Source organism: Schistocerca serialis, chromosome 9, assembly GCF_023864345.2.
Source record: "Schistocerca serialis cubense isolate TAMUIC-IGC-003099 chromosome 9, iqSchSeri2.2, whole genome shotgun sequence".
Taxonomy (NCBI): Eukaryota; Metazoa; Arthropoda; class Insecta; order Orthoptera; family Acrididae; genus Schistocerca; species Schistocerca serialis.
Genome location: NC_064646.1, coordinates 310968920 through 310990350, shown reverse-complemented (window position 1 = coordinate 310990350; position 21431 = coordinate 310968920). Strand labels below are relative to the sequence as shown.

Here is a 21431-nt window from a genome sequence, read left to right as displayed (position 1 = left end):
CTGTGATTTTTTCCGCGTGTTTTGTGTTTTTGTTCAGGGATCAGGGTGTGCATTCACTTTTCTATTCTTTCAAACATTCTGGATAATACCTCGAATAGCTGATCTAGAGATGTTGCTCGACTGTGAAACAACAACGTTGGCACATTATGGCCGCTCGTCCACTACTTAACACTACCGACTTACAACTCACTGATCAAATGCGTATGTGTTATTCACAGCTGTTAGATCAAGCTGCCTTCGTAGGAAGCTGGCTTATTGGACAGGAATAAGACTCGGACGGACGGTGTAGGAAAACATAATCTATTGCCCTGGCTGTTCTCTTTTGTCTGTTGTTGTACCATTAGTAATTTTTAAAGAGAAAATTCGTATCAACATATTTAATTTAAAAAAAAATGGTACAGCCCAGAAGAACTAATAGTTAAGGACAGTTTACATCATTGTAGAAAACACAGACCAGCAGACCGCATAGGTTGTTATACACCAGTTAGAGCTCGAACCCAGGAACGTAAGTTCCCAACACTGGTGTACACGCCGGGAGTCGCTTCACATTCGTCTGGGTTTCCCCAGGAGACGATGCCCACCTGGGTGTTACCGCTGACAAGAGGACCACCAGAGTCGCCGCTGCAGACAGTGTGGCTCGCCTCACCAGCACACACCATCCGCTCGGTCACAGTGTTCATACTCGCAAAGAGGTCCCGGCAAGTGGAACGGTCCAAGATGCTGATGTCCGCTTTCTGGAGATTACTGGGAGCCTCCCCACCAGTGACAGTGAGTCCCCAGCCGGTCACCGTCACTGCCAGACCAGCCGGGGGGTCATATCCGTCTGATGCGAGCTCCACCGCCTGTGTATTGTCGCCAAGTAGAGACCCAGACACCTGGAAAGCCAACATAAATAGTGACACTCTTGCGAAATTTAAATTTTCCTGCATCTATAGTCTTGGAATAACTCGCTAGGCGGCGATGTTCTGATGGCTGTTCTCATAAAGGCACGATCTACACTGAGGTGGATTAAGTCATGAGATACCTCCCAGTATCGTGTCGGACCTCCTTTTGCCCGCAGTAGTGCAGTAACTCTACGCGGTATGGACTCAACTGGTCGTTGGAATCCCCTGCAGAAATATTGAGCTATGCTGCCTCTATTGCCGTCCATGACTGCTTAAGTGTTGCCGGTGCAGGATTTTGCGCACGAAATTACCTCTCTATTACGTGCCATTAATGTTCGATGGGATCTGGGTGGCCAAATCATTCGCCAGAACTGACCAGAATGTTTTTGAAAATTATCACAAACAATTATGGCAATGTGACATGTCAAACTTACATAGTTGTTTGGGAACATGAACTACCTGAGTGGCTGCAAATGAACTCCACGTATCCGAACGTAACTGTTTCGAGTCAAAGATCGCTTCAGGACCCCGTCCGTTCCGTGTAAACACGGCCCACACAATTATGGTGCCTTGTTCACAACTTGGGTCCACAGATTCGTTGGGTCTCCGCCACTTTCAAACCCTACCATCAGCTCTTACCAACTTAAATCGGGATTCATCTAATCACGCCACGGTTTTCCAGTCGTCCAAAGTCCAACGATATGGTCACGAGACCAGGAGAAGCGCTGCTGGTGTTGTCGCTGAGTTAGCAAAGACACTCGTGTCAGTCGTCTGCTGCCATAGCCCACTCGAAATTTCACCACCCCGTCCGGAAGAATATGTGAGTCCCACATCCCACATTGATTTCTGCGGTTATTTCACACAATGCTGAATGTCTGTTGGCACTGATAATTCTTCATAAATGACACTGCACTCGTTCGTTAAGTGAAGGCCGTCGGCCATTGCGTTGCCCTTGGTGAGAGATAAGACCTGAAATTTGGTATTCATGACACACGCATGACACTGGAATATTGAATTTCCTTGCTTTTTCCGAAATGGAATATCCCATGCGGTTAGCTCCAACCACCATTCCACGTCAATTGTCTGTTAATTCCCATCATGCAGCTATGATCAAGTTGAAAACCTTTGCTCATGAACTACCTGAGTGCAAATGACAAATCCTCCTACGCACTGCCATCTTATAGTGTTTATACGATGTACTACCGCAACCTGTATGTGTGCATCTTGCTGCCGGCCGTAGTGGCCGAGCGGCTCTAGGCGCTACAGTCTGGAACCGGCTCTAGGCGCTACATTCGCAGTTTCGAATCCTACCTCGGGCATGGTTGTGTGTGACGTCCTTAGGTTAGTTAGATTTAAGTAGTTCTAGGGGACTGATGACCTTATAAGTTAAGTCCCATAGTGCTCAGAGCTATTTTTTTTGTGCAAAAAAAATGGTTCAAATGGCTCTGAGTAATATGGGACTTAACATCTGAGGTCATCAGTCCCCTAGAACTAAGAACTACTTAAACCTAACTAACCTAAAGACGTCACACATATCCATGCCCGAGGCAGGATTCGAACCTGCGACCGTAGCGGTCACGCGATTCCAGACTGTAGCGCCTAGAACCGCTCGGCCGCCCTGGCCAGCTTTTTTTGTGTATATTGCTATTGCGCGGATGTCGGACGTCATAGGCTGGGTAGACTGGTAAAACAGGATTGGCAGCGAACTGTGGCGGAACTAACATCAGATTTTGAATGCTGTGCAGAGTATAAGTGTGTCTGAACCTACAGTCTACCGAACACTCGTAACGATAGACCTTCGCAGCCGGCGACACAACCATGTGCCAACATTAACATCACGATATCCCCAACTGCGACTACAATGGGCACGTACCGTCGACACTGGACGTTGCCGCAGTGGCAGAGAGTTTCATGACATGATCACCCTCGATACCTTATTCATCATGCCGAAGGGAGGGCGCAAATCCGTCGTCTTCCAGGGAACATCTTCTTGACTGTTGTACTGCGGGACGGAGAAAAGCTGGAGCCGGCTCCATTATGCTCCGGGGGACATTCACGTTGGTGTCCATGGGTATAGTGGTGCTCGGGAAAGACACCACGACGGCGAAGAAGCATGATACATTGGTTGCAGACCTCGTTCACCCCTTCATGACTATCAATATTCCATTTTACAAGGCCAAAAGTACAATGCAGTGTTTAGAGGAACACAGTGGGGAGTTTCAATTGAGGTGCTGGCCCCCCATCTCACAAGATCTGAACCCGATCGAACACATTTGTGATGTGATTGAACGTGGCGTCGGAGTTCATCGCCCCCTCCCCGAAAATTACGGTAATTAAGGAATCTGTGAGTGCAGATGTGATGGCAACTCCTTCCAGCGACCTACGAAACATTCACTGCTTCCATGCCACGCCACATCGCCGCTGTTGTCGTGCTACAGGTCGACATGCCGTCAACAAGGTAGGCGGCCCTAATGTTCTGGCTGGTCAGTGTAAATTCCAAGGAGCTTTAGCCATCGTGATTATCTACTCATGCACTAGAGAATACTAGTAAATAGGAGGACGCTACAGGCGGACCTTCACAATTGTGATCAGGGAATCCAATGAAACTAAATTAGCATGTGGATTTGTAAATAGTGACTGAGGATTTTCTCGGGATGCTGGTCCAGGGATAATGTAAGTCTCACTCCGTTTGCCCGCTGGCGTTTACTATTGATACATCTTGGTCAGATTTCTTAACAGATAACCTATCATCCTGCTTATTCTTCTTGTCAGTGTTTTCCACATACTCCTTTCGTCTCCGCTTCTCCGCATAACCACCTCATTCCTTATGTCATTTTTAACGTTCGTCTGTAGCACCACATCTCATACGTTAGAATTTATTCTGTTCCGGTTTTCCAACAGTCCATGCAATATTGTGCTGCGAACGTACGTTCCCAGAATATCCTTCCTTAAACTAAGCCCTATGTGTGATAGTAGATTTCTCTTATCCAGGAATGCCCTCTTTTACAGTGCTAGTCTGCTTTTGATGTCCTCCTTCCTCCATCCACCATTGGTTATTTTGCTGCCCTCGTTGTAGAATCCCTTAACTTCATCTACTTTGTGAGTATCAATCCAGATATTAAGTTTCTCGCTGTTCTCTTTTTTGCTGCTTCTAATTACTTTCGACATTCTTCGATTTACTCTTAACACATATTCTGTAATTATTAGACTGTTAATTCCATTCAGAAGATCAGGCAATTCTTCACTTTCACTGAGGACAGCCATGTCACACCTTGAATTTTAATTCCACTCCCGAATTTCCCTTTTATTTCCATCATTGCTTCTTCGATGAATAGGCTGAGCAATTGGGGCGAAACACTACATCCTGTCCTACACTTTTTAAACCCGGGAACTTCGTTCTCGGCCTTCCATTCTTACGTATTGTTCCCTCTTGGCTCTTCTTGTACGAGTACATGCCATACCTTATCCGTTGCTCCCTATATCTTACGCCTATTTTCCTCAGAATTTCAAACACCTTGCACCGTGTGATATCGTCGGACAATTTTTTCAGATCGACAGATCTTATGGAAGTATCTTGATGTTTGTTTACTCTTGCTTCCCTTATCAACCGCAACGTCAGAATTGCCTGTCTGGTGACTATACATTTCCTAAAGCAAAACTGATCGTCATCTAACACACTCTCAATTTTCTTTTCCATTCTTCTCTGTATTATTCTTGTCACCAACTTGAATGCATTACTTGTTAAGCTGATTGTGCGATAATTGTCACACTTATCAGCTCTTACAGTCTCCAGAAATGTGTGGATGATGTTTTTCCCGAAAGTCAGGTAATGTATTGCTGGATTCATACATTCTACACATGTACGTGAATAGTAGTTCTGTTGCCACTTCCCCGAAAGCCTTTAGATGTTCTGATGGAATGTTAAATATCCCTTCCGCCTTATTTGATCGTAAGTCTTCCACAGCTCTTTTAAATTCTAGTACTGTATACCCTACCTCTTCTGAATTTACTCCTGTCTCTTCTTCTACCACGACAGACAAATCTCCCCATCATGGAGACCTTCTACATACTCTTTACACCTATCCGCTCTCTCCTCTGCATTTAACAGTGGAATTCCCGTTGCACCCTAAAGTTACCACCCTTGCTATTAACTTCATTGAAGGTTGTTTTGATTTTCCTGTATGCTGAGTCTGTCCTTCCGACAATCATTTTCTTTTCGATTTCTTCACATTTGTCATGCAGCCATTTCGTCTTAGACTCTCTGCCCTTCCTGTGTATTTGATTCCTCAGAGTCTTGTAGTTCTGTATTTCTAAATTTCCCTGAATATTTTTGCACTTTCTTTTTTCACCGAATTATTTTTTCTGTTACCCACGGTTTGTTTACACTTACCTTCTTTATACCTGTGTTTTTATTTCCAACTTTTGTGACTGTTTTTTTAGAGATGTCCTTTACTCTTCAACTGTACTGCCTACTGAGCTATTCCTTATTTCAGTATCCATAGCCTTAGAGAACTTCAAACATGTTTCTTCATTCTTTAGTATTTCCGTATCCCACTTCTTTGGATATTGGTTATCCTTCTCTAATCCCGTAATCTTCAGCGTACTCTTCATCACTACTACATTGTGACTTGAGTCTATATCTGCTACTGGGTACGCACTACAATGCAGTATGTGATATCGGCATCTCTGTCTGGCCACAATGTAATCTAACTGATATCTAGCCGTCAGTCGCGGCCTTTTCCAAGTGTCCTCATCCTCTTGTGATTCTTGAACAGAGTATTCACCATTACTAGCTGAAATTTATTACTGGCCTTCTCCTCTCTCACTCCTAATAGAATCCCATATCTTCCCGTAACCCCTTCTTCCGTTCTTCCGCGCCTTCCCTTGCAATCACACTCCAGCCCCGCATGACTATTAGAGTTTCATCTCCGTTTGCATACTGAATTACCTGTTCAGTGTCCTCAAATACTTCTTCTTTCTCTTCATCTTCAGCTTGTGACGTCGGAATATGTACCTGAACTATTGTGGTCGGTATTGGCTCAAGTGGCACTGATCACTATGGGACTTAACATCTGAGGTCATCAGTCGCCTAGAACTTAGAACTACTTAAACCTAACAAACCTAAGGACATCACACACATCCATGCCCGATGCATGGACCGTAGCGGTCGCGCGGTTCCAGACTGAAGCGCCTAGAACAGCTCAGCCACTCCGGCCGGCTTGTAGGTATTGGTTTGGTGTCGATTCTGATGAGAACAACCGTACTATGAACTGTGCACAGTAACTAACTCTGTGCTCTACCTTCCTTCACAACGACTCTTACTTCCTTTATACCATTTTCTGCTGCTGTTTGTATTACCTTATAGTCTTCTGACCAGAAAGCCTCGTCGGTTTTCCATTCACCGATCTCCACTATATCTAGCCTTCGCATTTTCCCTGTCAGATTTTCTAACATCGCTACGACGTCCAAGTTTCTGAGATTCAACGCCACGACTCGTAGAACGTTATCATTTCGTTGGTTATTCTGTATTTTCTCTCATAGTTGTCTTCCCCTTGGCTGTCCCCTTCCGGAGGTCTGAAAGGCATCTATTCTGGACTATTTTGCGAAAGGATGATACACGTGTGTCTTTAATCCAGTGGTTCCCACTGCCTTCTACATCCTCATTGCGTTGATTATTGCTGATTCGTCTGTCTTTAGGGAAAGTTTCCCATCCCATGGGCAATGCTGATTTTTATGTAAAGTTTAAGCGGTGGCGGGGTTTGAATCCATGACGTAAAACGTTTGGATTGGCAACCAAAGACGCTACCTCTAAACCACGTGTGTCCGTGCTTATAAGCCATCTTATCGCACTGCCTGTAGTTACTCATGTTTCACGATAAGCTCCACGACAGACTGTTTCACATTCGTTTGCGTGCTATCACTTTCCATCAGCTCTCATCTCCCCGTTTCACATATTATGCTACATACAGTGTTTAAGAGTGGATACCTAGATGAACGTCATGCACGGTATGTAATTCCCGAGATGTTCGCCTTTGATCTTGATAGAGCGAAACTTTGTGTTGACTATGGCGCGCCATGTTTCATTTGGTGTTCATTGTGCCAGTTAATGTTTGATTCTGAACGTTTTTTCAGTGAGACGATGTCCATTTTGTGGAGAGTAATACATATATTCCATAGAAGATTCATCTCTGAACCTCCCGGACACTCATTCTTTGTCGCCCTTGTAATGCTTACGGAAGGGGGGGGGGGGGCTTTAGCAGCTAATATCTTTCCGTCATAATTGTTAACACAAAACATTGAAATGAGTTTTACTATTGGCTGAACTTGCTACCACGCACTCAAGGGGTGTGAGGAGATGTATATTCCAGTTTTTCTCTAGTAAAGTCTATATCGATGTCCAATGTGTGTAAATATAGGGTTATTGGTATTCACAACACGACTGTGCGAAAATTACACTGAAGTGACAAAAGTCGTGGACAAGATATTCACACATCAGATGGCGGTAGTGTCGCGTACGCAAGTATGAAAAGACAATGCGTTGGCGAGGATGCCTTTCATACATTGGTAATTCCTGTGAAAAGGTTTCTGGCGTGATTATGGCCGCACGACGGGAACTATCAGACTTTGAATCCGGAATGGTAACTGGAGATAGAGGCATAGGGCATTCCATTTCGGATTTTCATAGGGAACTCAATATTTCGAGGTCCACAGTGTCAAGGGTGCGCCGTCAATACCAAATTTCAGGCATTATGCCTAACCATGGACAACGCAGTGGCTGACAGCCTTCACTTAACGGGAGCAGCGCCGTTTCCATAGAGCTGTCAGTGCCAACAGACAAGTAACAGAGCGTGAAATAGCCGCAGAAATCAGTGCTGAACGTACGAGGAACGTATCCGTTAGGACAGTTCGGTGAAGTTTGGCGTTAATGGGTTATGGCAGCAGACGACCGACGTGAGAGCCTTCGCTAAAAGCGAGGTATCGCCTGCAGAGCTCTTCCTCGGCTAGTGACCACATCGATTCGACCCAAGACGACTGGAAAACAGTGGCCTCGTAAGGTAACTCCCGATTACGCTTGGTAAGAGCTGAAGGTAGGATTCAAGTGTGTCACAGGCCCAACGAAGCCATGGACCCAAGTTGACAACAAGGCACTGAGCAAGCTGGTGGTGGTTCCATTATGGTGTAGGCTGTTCATATAGAATGGACTGAGTCCTCTGGTCGTATTGAACCGATCAATATCTGGAAACGGTTATGTTCGGCTACTTCGAAACAATTTGCAGCCATTTATGGACTTAAGTTTTATGGCTGACAGTGCGCCATATCACTGGGCAACAGTTGTTCTTAATTGGGTGGAAGAACTTTCTGAGAATTGGTTCAAAATGGTTCAAATGGTTCTGAGCACTATGCGACTTAACTTCTGAGGCCTTCAGTCGCCTAGAACTTAGAACTAATTAAACCTAATTAACCTAATGACATCACAAACATCCATGCCCGAGACAGGATTCGAACCAGCGACCGTGGCGGTCGCTCGGCTCCAGACTGCAGCGCCTAGAACCGCACGGTCTGAGAATTGGAGTGAAAGGTCTGACCACCCAGATCGCGTGGAATGAATCCCATGAAATGTTTATGATGTATAGACGGGAGATCAGTTTGTGCATAAAATCCGGCACCGGCAACACTTTCGCAAATATGGACGGCTGTAGATTGTTTGTTTGCTTTGTTTTAGGGCACAAAAACAACTTGGATCATAGACGCCCACGTCAAAACTATAGAACACGAAGACAAAGAGGAGTTAAGAAAAACAATGCTTCAATCCCAATTGACTTAAGAGAAGACAGCTAAAAACAGGGACGTGGGCAAAGGACTACAAAAGACACCATACAGAAAAGAAGGTCCACAATTAAAACTTAAATGACCTTCGCCATACTGCTAAGACGTATAAAAAGTAAAACGCGGACGACAGCCCGCAGCCGACCGGGGTGGCCGAGCGGTTCTAGGCGCTACAATCTGAAACCGCGCCACCGCTACGGTTGCAGGTTCGAATCCTGCCTCGGGCGACTGATGACCTCAGAAGTTAAGTCCCATAGTGCTCAGAGCCATTTGAACCATTTGACAGCTCTCACGTCATTTGCTAAAACGGCTGACAGCTCAGACGTCAAACCAAAGCGGGAACGTAAATGGTTTAAAATATGGGGAATCCGTCAGGAAGTGGCGGACAGTTAAAACTTGGGAGCAATGTGTACAAAGTGGTGGGGCAGCGTCAGTTAAAAAGTGACGATGGCTAAAAGTGCATTATCCAACACGCAACCTTGTTAAAATGATCTCCTCCCGACGGGAGTGCCAAGAGGAGGTCGATCAAGACGCTGGGAGAGGCTTCATAACCCGGAGATTATTCCCATTAAGGGAGGACCAATGGCGATGCCAAAGTGCCACCACCTCCTGACAGACTGCAGCACAGAGATCATTGGAGGTAATATAGGAACGTGTGGGCTGAGGTACGAGGACTGCACTTTTGGCAGCAGCGTCAGCAGCCTCGTTTCCTGGCAGACCGACATGACCAGGAACCAATACAAAGATCACAGTGGCCCAACCAAGAGTGAGCAAGTGATAGTTTTCCTGGACCCTCTGCACTAAGAGATGGACAGCGTACAGTGCACCTAGTCTTTGAAAGGGGCTGAGAGAGTCTGAGCAGACGACACATTTGAAAAGTCTGTGTCCCCGAATGTACTCCATGCCCTGATACAGGGCGAAGAGCAGTGTGCCGGAAGACAATATCGAAAAACTTTGGCGCTGGTGACGAAGGCACACCCGACACCGCGGTCAGTCCGAGACCCCTCAGTGAACACAAAGGTACTGTCGCGAATTTCCATGGGAAGGTTGTGAAACTGAGGACGATAGAGCGAGGTAGGAATAGTGTCCCTAGGAAGCGAACGAAGGCCAAAATTAACATGGGCCGCGTCATGAAGCCAAGGTGGTGGAGGGTTCACACCCACCGGGAAAGTAGCAGGTAGTGTGAAGTTAAGTTGCCGGAGGAAGTGTCGAAAGTGGACTTCAGGATGTAACAGAGAAATGGGACACGCCTCATACTGGCTATCGAAAGAATCATCCAAGAAGGAGGATTGGCGGCCACGTATGGCAGACAAACGGTGTGCCTACCTGCTGAGGAGAAAGTCACAGCGGCAGGACAGTGATAGTTCAGCAGCTTCAGCATACAGACTCTCAACTGGGCTGGTGTAAAAGGCTCCAATGGCGAAACGGATGCCACGATGGTGGATAGTGTTGAGATGTTGCAAGGAGGACGGACATGCACACGCATAAGGAAAGCACCGATAGTCTAGTTTCTAACAGACAAGGAACCAGTACAAATAGAGGAGGGTTGTTCGATCTGCACCCTAGGAAGTAACATTGAGGAGACGTAGGACATTGGGGGACCGCTTACAGCGGGCTGCCGGGTAAGACACATGGGAGGACCAAGAGAGTTTCCTGTCGAGCATGAGCCTCAGCAATTTCGTAGTTTCAACGAACGGAAAGCAACAGGCCCAAGATGTAATGATGGTGTGGGAAAACAATTGCACCACCAGAAATTCATACAGACGGTTTTGTCAGAGGAAAAACGAAAGCTGTTGTCGATGCTCCAGGAGTAAAGACGATCAAGACATCGCTGAAGACGCTGCTCAATGAGACAGGTCCGTGGAGAACTGCAACACATGGCAAAATCGTCAGCAAAAAGACAGGCCATTAAAGGGTTAATGGTGATAGCAAAGAGGACGACGCTCAAGATGGAACCCTGAAGCACACTGGTTTCCTGGGTAAAGGTGTCCGATAAGGCAGATCCCACACACACCCTGAAAACTCGGGCTTTTCAAAATTACTGAAGGAAATGGGGCAGGCGCCCACGGAAGCCCTACCTGTAAAGAGTATGGATACCAGTACTCCAGCAGGTGTCGAAGGCCTTCTCAAAATCGGGAAAACGGGCACAGTTTTGGATTTCTGCAGAAAACCAAAGTAACGGGATGGCCGACTGCAGAACGGCTCTTTCGAAATCCACACTGTGCAGTTGTTACTAAATTATGAGCCTCAAGCCACCACACCAGCCGGGCATGAATCATATGGTCCATCACCTTGCATATACAGCTGGTGAGAGAAATAGGGTAGTAGCTAGAAGGAAGGTTTTTGTCCTTACTGGGCTTCGGTATGGGTATGACTATTTCTTCACACCAACGTCCGGGAAACGTGCCCACTGCCCAGGTATAGGTGTAGCAGATAGCAAAGGCATCTCTGATACTGAAATTGGCGAATGAATGTTGGTCCCGGAGAGCCATATGAGGTTGGCCCACACGACAGAGGAAGAGGTGGAACTGTTAAAAGAACTAGTGAGTGGAATCCAGCTAGCTTTTTTGCTATCCCGAAGAACGTGACGACACTTTGCACGCGTCTGTTTATAATGAATACAGTTTGCCATCTTAGGATGACGGTTAAAAACGCTGAGGGCACATCTCCGCGCGCGAATTGCGTCGCAACATGCCTCAGTCCACCAAGGAACTGGGACACGGTGTGGTAAAGAGGAAGTGCGAGGAACGGAACATTGTGCAGCAGTACCCGTGGTCTAGGGGTAGCATCTTTGACTCATAATCAAAACGTCTTCGGTCCCGGGTTCGACCCCGCCACTGCCTAAATTGTGATAAATAATCAGCATTGGCGGCCGAAGACTTTCGGCATAAGAAGTCAGCCTCATTCTGCCAACGGCCTTGTCAAAGAGGGCGGAGGAGCGGATAGAGGTTCAGGGCACTCTCTTGTCCTAGGGGTGGGAAATTGCCCCTAAAGGCGGAAGAATCAGCAATGATCAACGACATGAGGATGCAGAAGGCAATGGAAACCACTGCATTAAAGACACGTAACGTGTATCCACAGGACATGTGGCCTGTAATTGAAGAAGTGTCATGATGATCTCTCCATTGGCAAAAGATTCCGGAATAGTCCCCCATTCGGATCTCTGGGAGGGGACTGCAATGGGGGAGGTTACCATGAGAAAAAGATTGAATAATCAACGAAAGGATAACGTTCTACGAGTTGGGGCGTGGAATGTCAGAAGCTTGAACGTGGTAGGGAAACTAGAAAATCTGAAAGGGGAAATGCAAAGGCTCAATCTAGATATAGTAGGGGTCAGTGAAATGAAGTGGAAGGAAGACATGGATTTCTGGTCAGATGAGTATCGGGTAATATCAACAGCAGCAGAAAATGGTATAACAGGTGTACGATTCGTTATGAATAGGAAGGTAGGGCAGAGGGTGTGTTACTGTGAACAGTTCAGTGACCGGGTTGTTCTAATCAGAATCGACAGCAGGCCAACACCGACAACGATAGTTCAGGTATACATGCCGACGTCGCAAGCTGAAGATGAACAGATAGCGAAAGTGTATGAGGATACTGAAAGGGTAATGCAGTAAGTAAAGGGGGACGAAAATCTAGTAGTCATGGGCGACTGGAATGCAGTTGTAGGGGAAGGAGTGGAAGAAATAGTTACAGGAGAATATGGGCTTGGGGCTAGGAATGATAGAGGAGAAAGACTAATTGAGTTCTGTAACACGTTTCGTTCAGGAATCACAAGAGGAGGAGGTATACTTGGAAAATGCCGGGAGATACGGAAAGATTTCAATAAGCTTACATCATGGTCAGACAGAGATTCCGAAATCAGATACTGGATTGTAAGGTGTACCCAAGAGCAGATATAGACTCAGATCACAATATAGTAGTGATGAAGAGTAGGCTGAAGTTCAAGACATTAGTCAGGAAGAATCAATACGCAAATAAGTGGGATACGGAAGTACTAAGGGATGACGAGATACGTTTGAAGTTCTCTAACGCTATAGATACAGCAATAAGGAATAGCGCAGTAGGCAGTACAGTTGAAGAGGAATGGACATCTCTAAAAAGGGCCATTACAAAAGTTGGGAAGGAAAACATAGGTACAAAGAAGGTAGCTACGAAGAAACCATGGGTAACACAAGAAATACTTCAGTTGATTGATGAAAGGAGTAAGTACAAACATGTTCCAGGAAAATCAGGAATACAGAAATACATGTCGCTGAGGAAAGAAAAAAATAGGAAGTGCAGGGAAGCTAAGACGAAATGGCTGCAGGAAAAATGTGAAGACATCGAAAAAGATTGTCGGAAGGACGGACTCAGCATACAGGAAAGTCAAAACAACCTTTGGTGACATTAAAAGCAACGGTGGTAACATTAAAAGTGCAACGGGAATTCCACTGTTAAATGCAGAGCAGATAGGTGGAAAGAATACATTGAAAGCCTCTATGAGGGTGAAGATTAGTCTGATGTGATAGAAGAAGAAACAGGAGTCGATTTAGAAGAGATAGGGGATCCAGTATTAGAATCGGAATTTAAAAGAGCTTTGGAGGACTTACGGTCAAATAAGGCAGAAGAGATAGATAACATTCTATCAGAATGTCTAAAATCGTTGGAGGAAGTGGAAACAAAACGACTATTCACGTTGGTGTGTAGAATATATGAGTCTGGCGATATACCATCTGACTTTCGGAAAAGCATCATCCACACAATTCCGAAGACGGAAAGAGCTGACAAGTGCGAGAATTATCGCACAATCAGCTTAACAGCTCATGCATCGAAGCTGCTTACAAGAATAATATACAGAAGAATGGAAAAGAAAATTGAGAATGCGCTAGGTGACGATCAGCTTGGCTTTAGGAAAAGTACAGGGGCGAGAGAGGCAATTCTGACGTTACGGCTAATAATGGAAGCAAAGCTAAAGAAAAATCAAGACACTTTCATAGGATTTGTCGACCTGGAAAAAGCGTTCGACAATATAAAATGGTGCAAGCTGTTCGAGATTCTGAAAAAAGTAGGGGTAACCTATAGGAAGAGACGGGTCATATACAATATGTACAATAACCAAGAGGGAATAATAAGAGTGGACGATCAAGAACGAAGTGCTCGTCTTAGGAAGGGTGTAAGCAAGGCTGTAGCCTTCCGCCCATACTCTTCAATCTGTACATCGAGGAAGCAATGATGGAAATAAAAAAAAGGTTCAGGAGTGGAATTAAAATAGGAAGTGAAAGGATATCAATGATATGATTCGCTGATGACATTGCTATCCTGAGTGAAAGTGAAGAAGAATTAAATGATCTGCTGAACGGAATGAACAGTCTAATGAGTACACAGTATGGTTTGAGAGTAAATCGGAGAAAGACGAAGGTAATGAGAAGTAGTAGAAATGAGAACAGCGAGAAACTTAACATCAGGATTGATGGTCACGAAGTCAATGAAGTTAAGGAATTCTGCTACCTAGGCAGTAAAATAACCAATGACGGACGGAGCAAGGAGGACATCAAAAGCAGACTCGCTATGGCAAAAAAGGCATTTCTGTCCAAGAGAAGTCTGCTAATATCAAATACCGGCCTTAATTTGAGGAAGAAATTTCTGAGAATGTACGTCTGGAGTACAGCATTGTATGGTAGTGAAACATGGACTGTGAGAAAACCGGAACAGAAGAGAATCGAAGCATTTGAGATGTGGTGCTATAGACGAATGTTGAAAATTAGGTGGACTGATAAGGTAAGGAATGAGGAGGTTCTACGCAGAATCGGAGAGGAAAGGAATATGTGGAAAACACTGATAAGGAGAAGGGACAGGATGATAGGACATTGCTAAGACATGAGATGTTGACTTCCATGGTGCTAGAGGGAGCTGTAGAGGACAAAAACTGTAGAGGAAGACAGAGAATGGAGTACGTCAAGCAAATAATTGAGGACGTAGGTTGCAAGTGCTACTCTGTGATGAAGAGGTTAGCACAGGATAGGAATTCGTGGCGGGCCGCATCAAACCAGTCAGTAGACTGATGACCAAAAAAAAAAAAGGATAACGTTTGTGAGGTATTCCTCCTGGTCATCTCCGATCTTGTTCTTCGAAGCTCGCTAGGGAGGAGTAAAGCCACCAGTCAGACTTTGTAAGCTGCCATTTGGGTGTGTACGCAGATGGGGTAGGAGTCAGCAAACGGATAGCACATGGGAAATGGTCGCTCGAGTAGGTGTCAGAAAGAACGGACCCCTCAAGACCACGGGCAAGCTGGGTTGTGCAGAAGGTTAGGTCCGAATGGGAATAGGTGTGCGAAGAGTCGGCAAAGAATGTGTGTGCTCCAGTGAAGGACATTGAGTTGATTAAGATCAGCCAAGAGGGCAGCTCTCTAACAGGTTCTGGGAGAACCCCAGAGGGAATGATGAGCATTGAAGTCACTGAGTAGCAGAAAGGGGGGAGGTAGCTGCCCAGTAAGCTGAAGGAAATCTGTCCTGAGGACACTGAATGACGGAGGGATGTAAATGGTACAGAGGGAAAAAGTCAGATGAGGAATGTAAAGGCGCACTACAACAGCTTGAAGGTAGGTAGTCAGGGAGATGGGTTGACTATTAACATCATCCCATATGAGCTGCATGACGCCCCCATGAGATGGAATGCCGACCTCAAAGCGGTCGTGAGGCTGCAATTACGTTTCCTAAAAACAGAATAGAAGGGGACTCTGCGATGCTAAAAGCAGGTGTAAAACCTCTTTGTGGCACTGAAGGCCATGGACGTTCCATTGGAGGAGAGTCATGACGAGAAAGAACTGAAGGGGTGTCACCTTGGCGGCTGCCGAGTGACAGCCTGCGAAGACTGGCAGCTACAGGGCAAAAAGGCAGGAGAATCCTGCTCTGTGAGGTCCGCAGAGGCAACGGCTTGCTTGTGCTATCGGTCTGTGAAGTCCAAAGCATAAATACGTTTGGTGGTGGGCACCGGCGATATGGAGGGCAGTCGGGATAAGGTATCATGTAGCAACACCGTCGAAGCGGATCTTAGAGTCAGTAAAGGAGAACACCACACCGTCGAAGAGGATCTTAGAGTCGGTAAAGGAGAACACCGTTTGCCTTTGTTGGACCTTCGAGCCTTTCCGGTTAGCAGAGGACTCAGATGTTTGTTGGCTGGAGGTACGTAGGAAGCCTTCACGGGAGTACTCCTCCTGTCCTTTCCAGTCTACCGGTTGTGTAGCTGGAGGCTTCACCTGTTGAGGTGAGAGTTTGATTGCTTGTTGCACAGCTGGACGAGGGGATCGCGATGATTCCTTGACAGTGGGCGATTTCACAACCTCACAGCCAAATGTGATGTCGCATGTCTGTGTGGCCATGTCCTTCATGGGACGAGAGGTAGCAAGAACAGATGAGTGCCAGATGGGAGAACGCAGGGTTTGCGAGTAGCCAATAAACTGCGAGAGAGTGAGTAACGCACTTTTTTCCTTTATCCAGATCACCTGGGCATTCCGCTCATCAAGACGCACCGGACAATCCCGAGAGGAGGTGGCATCGCCGCCAGTGCGGTTGATACAGCGGTGAGAATGAGGCGGACAATCTCCCTGGTGGGCATCCCTACCACGGGGTTCAGAATGTACGATTCGACTGTGATAATTTCATAGCCTGCTTTGATCTTGGACGGAAGCACCACTCTATCAAAGGTGAGAAAATGAATGTTGGTTTGCAATAAGGAGGAATCAACCTGTCTAATCTCCCGATGAATGGCAATGACATCCTGATCGGGGAGGTCTGATTGGATTTCGGCCTCCGTCAAACCGTCGAGCAGCCTAGTGTAAATAATACCACTGGAAGAATTCAGAGTTCAATGGGCCTCAACACGAACACGGTAACGGCAGAGATGCAAGGCGGCAAGCAGTTGTGCTTGTGAAACAGAAGTAGTCAGCGAAGGCAAAGTGCAATTCCGTAAACGAGAGGAGGATTTCACAGGGCCAGTTCCCTCCACAACCACTTGAGGCATCAGTTGAGTCCATGTCATGTCGTGTGCGGCACTTCTGCGTGCTACCGGGGGCCGTACACGATATTAGGCAGATGTACCAGCTTATAAATAAGTGACACATCAGATACTTCGCACTTATTTTAAACTACAGCCGACATAACAAAACATTCACCTCTCACATTGTTTATCTATACACTGTGCAAAAGCGCATTGATTACAGATTCGAGACCATTACCAGAGATGTCACTGCGGATGTTACATTCAAAATTATGGCGTACACCTTCTCGTGGAGCTGACTCTACGTTATAACTACGGCCGAAGGACTATCATGATCCAGCAATGTCTAATCTTGCTCGAGGTTACAAATGGCTCCACCACTACGCAAAAGCTGCTTGAGAGGTTCATCGTTGTAGAACTAGTTTTGGTAACACTGCTTCGGAATTGCTGTACGTGTAAATTGGATCTGAGATCTCAGTTGCATTTATATGTTTTACGCAGACAAAGGTGTTGATTTATTAAAGTCAAGGAATAAAAACAGCAAGTGCAATACACAGAAGAGAAAATGTCTAATTTAAGGAAGTCGCGTTTCAGGCTGTAGGAGAATTTCGGACATCGTAGACTAGGATACTTCTTGCGGGATTGCTCATATACATCCAGAACAGACACGTCCACATGATGCTCAAACCATCGTCGTTGTTGTTGTTTGAACTGCCCTGTCTACAAAGATCACCAAGTACCAATGAAGTATTACTGCTTAACGTGACGAACATTCAGGAGAAATCACATACCCGAAGTAGGCAGCAAAGTCCGCAGATATTAACTCCGATGTAGATCTCTGAAACTACCGAATGCCAAAGAGCAAACATCATTGCCTTAACCCACACCTAATGGAAGACTTATATGAGTTTTCGTGGTCGAAGGAGTCCTGCTCTGGATAGTCTGTTGGATAAGTATCAGTAATGGAATTAATTTGGTTGGTTGGATTACGAGCATCCGAAATACAACAGCTCCGTCCAGCTCCACTCACCTGTATAACAGCAATATCGTAATCCAGTGATCTGGCATTGAAAGATCCGTGCATGTAGCCAGATGAGGCTTGAAGGACGGTGCCACCACTTTCTCGAGTTGACGAGCCAGCTCGGAAACTCATGAGAGGGAGACTATAGCCATCCACACAGTGAGCGGCCGTCAGCACCCAGTTGGAACTGATGATGGACGCTCCGCAGTGGAGCGAACCGCTAAACTCGAACGCCAGTTGCCAGGGGTAGTTAGCTATGTCGGCGTCGGATCCCCCAATGACCCTGCTACTTCCCCTGCTCCAGAGTCTGTCGGGTGCTGGCAAGGCTACAGCAGAGCCCAGCATGTACGTAAACCACAGGACGAGGCGCAGCATTGTGGGAAAGGCGACTGTAACGTGACGAGTCGCCAGTCTATATATTCAGTTGTACCAGCCAAGAATGGCTCCTTATCTCTCGTCTGCAGTGTTGTGTGCTTGAGAGCTGTCAAGCTATATTAGCTATTTAAGGGCTTCCAGATCCCGATAAAATCAGTGGTCAATGTCACCTATGACGCACATACTAACTGGTTGCAGAATGTTTTTAAATCACGCAGACATACATCTGCTGAAATCTTCGTGTTTGTTCGGACCAACGTCCTTTGTTCAACAAACGAACGTCAGTTGTTAATCTTACAAGTGGCTATCTTCTTCGCAGTCTTATCTCACACTACACTAGTGTACTCTGAGAGTTATTCCATGCTACGTTCATTGTTTCAGTTTCTTTTCTCCCTTTTAGCAGAAAAAACATCATTATTTTTCGTTTCCGCTTTATTTCTTTTCCGCTTCTGCTTTAAACACCCAACCTTTGTAAACAGTTTTCCACCGAAGCATTTCTCTGTCAAATAACTTCATCGTTAGTGTACTATTACATTGAGTACAGATCTAGCGAAAATAAATAATCATGAAAACAAAAAGCCGGAAAAAAGTTGATCAGTCGCCGTAAATAGCCGTAGAGACTTCCCCTCAAAACTATATACGAAACCACTACCATCTACTACTAACAGATCCATGATTCAAAATAAAATGCTTGCTGTACATTAGACTCTTAACCAGTCGGAGATGTTCTGACTTACTCACAAGCATAGTGTACTCTTGGGATACGGCTTTTAACGAAGAGCCACAAAGATTGTTTTAGAGACTTTTACTGTTGGATATCATCCGTAAAGCAGTCCATACACAGCATGTAATTTCAGCATTAGTTAGTGTGTCAAAAGGAACCATTTGCAAGTGAGATGACGACTTCGGAAACAAGGAAATCTTCATTGCAAACAAGTAGAAGATAAAGAGTTCTCAGTGGTACTGATCCACAGACATGCAACATTCTTTTTAAACGATAACCGCCATTTGACTGTATATTATTGTATTTTTCTCCTGCACAATCTACATTTCGGCTTTCACGCCACAATCGAACACAATGTTCTTATACCATTAACACAATTTTGTTGTGTACTCTGCAGGGTGACAAATACATAGTTCAAAACGTTTGCTTAAACGTTATATCAGTGTTAAGTGAATAAGTTGGACTGTGTATTGGTCAAATTATGTTAATGGTCTAAGAACATTGAGCTCGATAATGGTGTAAAAGCCGAAATCTATACTTTACAGAAGAAAAATATTGGAATTTTGTCGTACGATCTTATGGGACCAAACTGCTGAGGTCATCGGTCCCTAACCTTACACACTAATTAAACCAACTTAAACTAACTTACACTAAGGACAATACGCGCACCCATGCCCGAGAGAGGACTCGAACCTCCGACGGAGGGAGCCGTGCGGACCATGACAAGACGCCTGAAACCGCGCGGCTACTCCGCGAGGCCGAAATATATTGTAACACAGTTTAATGAAGATATGTTCTTTTTTAAGACAAGTAGAAGATACACAAAGAGCAACTGTCTGACAGCACGTCAGATGCTTGGTGTTTACTACACTGCGAATAGCGATAGTTTCCAGGAGCGCTTACTGTTGTCCTCTAAGTAGAAATGTCTGCATAGTGTACCAAAAGCTCTGCGCCGGTATGTCTATTCGCCTGATGTTTGGGAATGTTTGCTTTTTGTCCGCAGTGCGTCGGAGCAACTCTTTTTGAAATATATACTGTACAACTAAATTCACACTATTAATAATAGCCTATCGGCTATGGCAAATTCACACTACACGTAACTGAAGGGGTTATTTCATAATTATTACGCGAAATACTACAGGAGTAGGCCTATGGGGAGACGCCGTCATAATTTTGCATCAAAATATATTTCTGCGGAGTAGTGACACACTTTGACGACTGTTCTGTTAGCCATAACGCCTACAGTTCCTAATAATATGCAATGGGACTCAATTTACAGACGACATTACGCAGCTGAATCAATATGTACTGGGTGGTTATAACTAAACTTTCGGTACTTAAGCCAGCGTGGACGGAAAGCTACACTATGTGATCAAAAGTATACGGACACCTCCAAAAACGTAAGTTTCTCATATTAGGTGCATTGTGCTGCCACCTTCTGCCAGGTACTCCATATCACCGAACTTAATAGTCATTAGACATCGTGAGACAGCAGAATGGGGCTCTCCGCGAAACTCACGGACTTCAAACGTGGTCAGGTGATTGGGTGTAACTTGCGTCATACGTCTGTACGCGTCATTTCCATACTCCTAAACATCCCTAGGTCCACTGTTTCCTATGTGATAGTGAAGTGGAAACGTGAAGGGATACGTACAGCACAATAGCGTACAAGCTGACCTCGTCTGTTGAGTGACAGAGATCGTCGACAGTTGAAGAGGATCGTAATGTGTAATAGGCAAACATCTATCCAGACCGTCCGACAGGAATTCCAAACTGCATCAGGATCCACTGCAAGTACTATGACAGTTAGGCGGGAGGTGACAAAACTCGGATTTCATCGTTGAGCAGCTGCTCATAAGCCATACATCACACCGGTAAATACCAAACGACGCATCGCTTGGTCAAATGGACGTAAACATTGGACAATTGAACAGCGGAAACACGTTGTGTGGAGTGACGAATCACGGTACACAATACGGCGATCCAATGGCTGGGTGTGGGTCTGGCGAATGCCCAGTGTACGTCATCTCGCAGCGTGTGTAGTGCCAACAGCAAAATTCGGAGGCGGTGGTGTTATGGTGTGGTCGTGTTTTCATGGCGTGGGCTTGCACCGCTTGTTGTTTTGCGTGGCACTATCACAGCACAGGGCTACATTAGGCACCTTCTTGCTTCCCACTGTTGAAGAGCAATTCGTGGATGGCGATTGCACTTTTCAACACGATAGAGCACCCTTTCATAATGCACGGATTGTGACGGAGTGGTTACACGACAATAACATCCCCGTAATAGACTGGCCTGCACAGAGTCCTGGCATATATCCTATAGGACACCTTTGGGATGCTTTGGAACTCCGACTTCGTGCCAGGCCTTGCCGATTGACATCGATACCTCTCCTCAGTGCAGCACTCCGTGAAGAATGGGCTGTCACTCCCCAAGAAACCTTCCAGCACTTAATTGAACGTATACCTGCGAGAGTGGAAGCTGTCATCAAGGCTGAGGGTGGACCAACACGATATTGAATTCCAGCATCACCGATGGAGGGCGCCACGAGCTTGAAAGTCATTCTCAGCCAGGTGTCCGTATACTTTTGATCACATAGTATATTTACCGTACGGGTACCCAA

The 21431-nt window shown here is 45.7% G+C and overlaps 1 protein-coding gene across 1 annotated transcript; it reads right to left on the bottom strand.

Annotated features, from left to right (window-relative positions):
* Positions 1–473: 473 nt before the first annotated feature.
* Positions 474–18084, bottom strand: LOC126419572 (trypsin delta-like). The gene is made up of 2 exons (XM_050086760.1): positions 17719–18084; positions 474–875 (listed from the first exon to the last, which is right to left on the bottom strand). Exons 1-2 carry the CDS (start codon positions 18082–18084, stop codon positions 474–476), a joined length of 768 nt encoding a protein of 255 aa, XP_049942717.1.
* Between the last annotated feature and the right edge of the window lie 3347 nt (positions 18085–21431).